Source organism: Musca vetustissima, unplaced genomic scaffold, assembly GCF_032173495.1.
Source record: "Musca vetustissima isolate MV318-11 ecotype Yass unplaced genomic scaffold, APGP_CSIRO_Mvet_v1 utg5215, whole genome shotgun sequence".
In the NCBI taxonomy this organism is placed as follows: Eukaryota; Metazoa; Arthropoda; class Insecta; order Diptera; family Muscidae; genus Musca; species Musca vetustissima.
Genome location: NW_026880291.1, coordinates 206,841 through 212,840, shown reverse-complemented (window position 1 = coordinate 212,840; position 6,000 = coordinate 206,841). Strand labels below are relative to the sequence as shown.

At 31.4% G+C, this 6,000-nt stretch overlaps 1 protein-coding gene across 1 annotated transcript in view; it reads left to right on the top strand.

Moving 5' to 3' along the window:
• The first annotated feature begins 2,888 nt into the window (after positions 1 to 2,888).
• LOC133325828 (uncharacterized) overlaps positions 2,889 to 6,000 on the top strand; it is a 57,196-nt gene continuing 54,084 nt past the window's right edge. The window contains exon 1 of the mRNA XM_061534548.1: positions 2,889 to 3,145. Within this exon, the coding sequence (XP_061390532.1) occupies positions 2,889 to 3,145 (257 nt within the window). The remainder of the gene's footprint in view (positions 3,146 to 6,000) is intronic.

Sequence of the window (6,000 nt, the reverse complement as noted above, 5' to 3'; positions counted from 1 at the left end):
CTTTCAAAAATTAAAAAAAGTTATTCTGAATTTATTGAACTACATACATGAAAGGTTTCGATTTCTCGCCATCTAAAATATTATGAACAAAATTTTTGCAGAATATTGCGAGGATAAAAATTTGACATCTTGTCGTGATTGGAGTCATGTTTAATAAATTAAAGATGAAAAGGACACACAAGGAATCGAGTTAGAAACGTGGACCAACTGCTAAATTGCAACACTTATAACTGTCTTCATCCAAATTAGAAGTAAAATGCCAATTTTCATCGAATTTGGTTGAATATTAATGATTTTATAGCGCAAATTCAAGATCCTTTATTTATTCGGGAGATATACCAAATCTTAGTCCCATCTTTTCGATTATATGTCATTTGCTTTCAAGGCCAATAATAAGCATTTTTTCAAAATTTCATCCACCTACGTCAACTCCTTCCATTTTTGCCCGCTGTTAATATGAACTCCCGACATAGTGTGCCATATCTCCGAACTTGGACCTAGGACCTATAGGTTTTTTTCATAAACTCACCAAGGTCTTTCATCCCCAAGAGGAATTTTCCATCCTCGATTTTGTCTTGCAATGTTTTAAATATTGGTCTATGATTCGGATTCGAATATAGTGGGGTATATTCGGTATATTGAAACCTTTGAGCACGCTCACATATAATGGGACCCCCCAATATTCGGTATTTCAGAGCTGCGCCCGTTTTTCATCTTCATCAGCTGTAATTTGATATTTTGAGTTCTCACTGGATAGAAACCATTCCCACCAAAAATTATCAATATTGGCCATATTTTTATGATAGCCCCCATATAACCCAGCAAACCAAATTTCTGTGTTTTGGTGAAGTCTTTCAGCCAAATTAATTTAATTTTTCAGGTCCTCATGGGGTGTTAAATCTTCCTATCCCCAATATTCGGTATTTCAGAGCTGGGCACGGTTTTCATCCTCATCAGCTGTAATTTGGTATTTTGAGTTCCAACTGGATAGAAACCATTCCCACCAAAAATTATCAATATTGGCCCTCTTTTTATGATAGCCCCATATAACCCAATAGACCAAATTTCTGTATTTTGGTCAAGTCTTTCAGCCAAATTAATTTAAATATTCAGGTCCACATGGGCTGTTAAATCTTCCTATCCCCCAATATTCGGTATTTCAGAGCTGGGAACGTTTTTCATCCTCATCACCTGTAATTTGGTATTTTGAGTTCTCACTGGATAGAAACCAATCCCACCAAAAATTATCAATATTGGCCATATTTTTATGATAGCCCCCATATAACCCAATAAACCAAATTTCTGTATTTTGATCAAGTCTTTTAGCTAAATTAATTTAATTATTCAGGTCCTCATGGGCTGTTAAATCTTCCGACCAAAAATTATAACTATCAGTTTAGGTTTTAGTGTAGCTCACACTTAATGTTTTCGATCAATTTCGATATTTTAAAGGCTTTGACTGCATTTTCCACCGATGTGGCTGAAATATGGTGTCACGAGTTCTTGAAGGAGTGTCGCCCCCATTGCCAATATTTTGAAGGCTTTTCCCATTGCAATGGCTATATTATTTTATTTGGGGATATTGGGGGTAAAACATATTTTTGCGGAAAATTTTATAGGACTATGTTTATATAACCTCCATATAAAGATCCCGCCCCATTTTCAGTAATATATAACGGAATTTCTCCGATTGACATCCAAACAATGGTTATTGAAAGCTTCAACAATATTTTCCAGCTACGAAAATCGTTGACCAAACACCAATAAAAGAGAAACCATTGGGTGTCATGTCAGGACTGTACGGTCGGCAAAAAACCAAATCCCTGTTAAAGCCATGTGTGACAGCTTGCATTGCGGTGGGAAAAAATTACGTTTTATTTTCTTCCTCGAACCGCTTTCATTGGATTTGGGCTGTTTTCTAATACCCTGGTTCTGTTTCGGGCTTCTGCGCATAGATCCATGATTCGTCACCTCTGACAATGTTATAAACCACTAGATCGTATATTTTCAAATTTTCTTTGCATCTGTTGACACTAAGTTTTTAAGGAATTTATGGAAGTATTCTGGTGGAAAAATATCCAAGGACCCCTTTTTCTACCAACACGGCGAATGATTCTGTGGCACAACAGCAACTTTTGGCTCAATTCCTATAGCAGACTATTCACACACCACACCTTTTGTAATTTAAAAGAAGCAATGCTTTATAATTTCAAATAAAAATAGCCCGTTGTTAATAGAACTACAGCCGTTAAATGTTTAATGAAAAATTTCACTACTCTTCGATTTGAGCTTAATTATCAATCCAAACAGTTATAATAATTTCAAATATTTCATCAATTCACAAGATTACACCCAGTTCTCTCATGACCATCTAAATATCAACTTTTAATTTTTGTTCAGAAATTTCATACGACATTTCTCATCAACTGGTCTCTAGCTTTAGCTATGCAGAATAACAACTTTCCCATAATATAACAGTTTAAGCTGATTACGTTAAACTATTGAGGACAATTTGCTGTTGAGGACTTTGGCGCAGCTTGAAAGTTCTATATATTTAAGAAAATAAAAATCTCGTACAGATAGTTTTCATGAGTGTGTGTGTGTGTGCAGAAGATAAAAACTGCATTTGTGAAAACTTGAAAATGCTTTTGCAAAATACATACAATGGGTAAATTGGCATTGGGAAAGTAAAATACATATAGACATACAGAGGCTCAGTAATGGTGGCTCAGTATTAACATATGTATGTACGACGAGTATGTTGCTTGGTTGCCAGTGCCTCCATGCTTGCATATAGGAAAAGTTGACGGCAATCATGTTTCAGTGCTCTTCACCATATCTCACTCACATGCCATGGATAATGGTGAAGTGGCGATGTCGTGTTTACCATGAGTGTGCCTGACGCACATGATAACCATAATACGGATGACAATGATGCTGATGCCGAGAGGACGACAATGGAAATGTTGCTGATGCTGACTGCTGCTGTTGCTGTTGTCATTGTTGTTGTTTCTGCTAATGAAGGCAATAGTGTTGCTGTTGATGATAGTAGTGATGTCGTTGTTTTAATTCTCATATTAATGCTAATACTGTCGTCCATGATGATGATGAAGACGACAACAACGATATTGCCAGTTGTGTTTATGTTCAGCTCTTTAACAGATTGTTCCCATTTTCTTCTAATTTTTTTTCAACTAGCTGGCCGTCTGTTGTTTTTTTTTAGACATTTGTTAGTTTATTGTGATGTTTGTTTGTTGTCGCTTAGTTTTCTTTTTTTCTTTTCGACCAGGATGTAAGTTGAGAGCCCAAGAAAAGAAAAATTGAAAATAAAGTGATGAAATGTGTTTGAGTGGGTATGTGTGTGTGTGCTTGTATTTGTGCTTATATTATGCGTTGAAGTGAAAGGCATTCCTTTTATCTGTTGGAAAATGATTGTAAAAGTCAACTTTAGATAAGTTTGTAAAGAAAGAAACAGATTTTTTTTCAGCAGTTTAACAAACAGCCTGCATAGAATTATTTTTCCTTTGGAAAAAACGATGGAAAAAAACTGCTGTCTACATTGAAAGATAAGAACCAGGTCAAGTGAAAAAAGGAAGCTGCTTTTATAGAGGATGTTTTTTTTTATATTTTTGCTTTTAAGTTTGTTTTAAGTTCATTAGCAGAATGGTAATAAATTAATCGCTGTATTTAAAGAAAAAAAGGAAAGTTTAATTTTTTCCGGAATAAAATAATCACATATATATAAAATTTAAATAATTTACTGAGAACCTTTAATGGGAGATAATAATATTTAGGAAATATAATATATATATATATATATATATATTGCGGAATATGAAAATTCCAATTCTGATTCGAAAATGATTGTTTGCATAGAAAAGTTATGTAATAAAAAATACAAATATAATAAACACATATTAAATATAATACTGATTTAGAGAGTTCGTCCTTGATTGATTTCGTTTTTGCATTGAAGGTGTTTAGACAATGATTATTACGATGATAGCAAATTGTTTTTTTTTTTAACATTTCATTTTATATTATAATATTCAATTGAACATTACATTGTCAGAATTCATTTTTTACAACTGAATGAATGCATAATTGCTCAGCAGAACATTTTTGTAGTAGTATAGATTACAATTTTATAATATCGTGTCTCGAAGGAACAATTACAACAACTAAAGTACTTATAGACAATATAAGCAAATTATTAAATTCTTAAATTTCATCTATAGTTTTTTTTTTATTTATTTCTCTTTCGAGATGAGCTACATGATAGCTTTTTTATTTAAATGATTAAAAGTATATATTAACCCCAATATATAGTAGTCTAGATAAATACTCATGGTAAAAATTGCAAAAATATAGAAACAAATATATCAAAAAAAATCATACGGCAAAATTAGGTCATTTGAAATAAGTTATACTTTATTTATATTGTCTCTTATAAGTGGATTATATATATATATATATAAATTATACACTTTTTCCATATTGTCTGCCTATGCAAATGTTCACATAACATATTAATGCATTATTGGTTTAATATATATATATATATATATATATAATTATTTTTCTCTAACAAAGTATTTATTAAAAGACTTAACAATATTTATTTTTTAACGATTGAGAGTCATAGTGACTTAAATACAAATATTAAATAATACGTCTATAGTATTGCTCGAAAAATATTTATGAAGAAAAAAAAACGTATGTTTAAGTCTTGAAAATTTATTTTTGAAAGTCTAGACTTATAAGTGGCATTTGAAAAAATGATATATATATATATAATATATATAAGGTAAACTAATAATATTTAAAAAAATTCCTCCATCTTCTTTAATTCACGCCTATTTCTATTTTCTAGTTCGAAAGACTAAAAAATATGTTTTTAAAACCAAGTCTATATATAAGGTTTGAGTCTAGAATGATGTCTGCCAAGTTTAGAGAAAATCGGTCCAGATGTCGATATAGCTCCCATATATAGTTTCGACCGATTTCATGTAAATGGTGCACCAAAGTCCCTATTGAGCGTAGAGTGATGTCTGTCATGTTTCGTGAAAATCGGTCCAGATTTAGATATTGCTCCCATAGCCTAGAATGCTGTCTGTTTCTTGAAAATCGGCCCAGATTTAGATATAGCTCCAATATTTTTATTTTCTTTAATTCACGCCTATTTCTATTTTCCAGTTCGAAAGACTACAATATATGTTTTTAAATCCAAGTCTATATATAAGGTTGATTTTTATTAATATTAGTTCAGTCATAAAAATTATTTTTTATATCAACGCCTTTGCTAAACGTTTCACTACCATTTTTTAGATGCACGCCTCTGTTGAAGGGTTCAAAACTATTTTTTAAAGATCCACGTCATTACTTAAGACTTGAAAATAATATTTACAAAAATTCCACTTTATTATTTAAAGCTTGAAAATAATTGGTAGAAAAGAACTTTGCCTCTGGTTAGGGCATAAGGCAGGGAAGACTATAGTTTCGGACCTCATCTCGGACCTAAACCTCATCAGTTAAAGAATTTTTAGGGATTGAAATATATTTTAATTTTTTTTAACTTTTTATAGTTTGACTTGCCGATTATAAAAAATTTCTTTTCTATCTTACATTTTCTTTTAATTTCTCATTTAAGTCACTATTCGTCTCAACCAGAGATGGTCTGTCAGAAACAGTGACGTAAATGACATACATTTCCGACGTATAATACATAGGTCAGAAACGTCGGAAACCTACCTAAATCCTTTAGGTTTTTGACAAAATAGCTATTTCCATTAATCAATTTGGTAATTACGCATGCTTTACTCAAATCGATATAAAATTTCAAAATTTTCTTCTCAAAAAAATTTAGAAATTTTTATCAGTTCTAGTAAGGAATTGTCAGATATATGTAAAAATAAAATATATTCTTGAAAATAACTGTATATGCTGATAATATTGATATAAATGACGTTTACTACGTTTATTACATTTTATACAGGTATA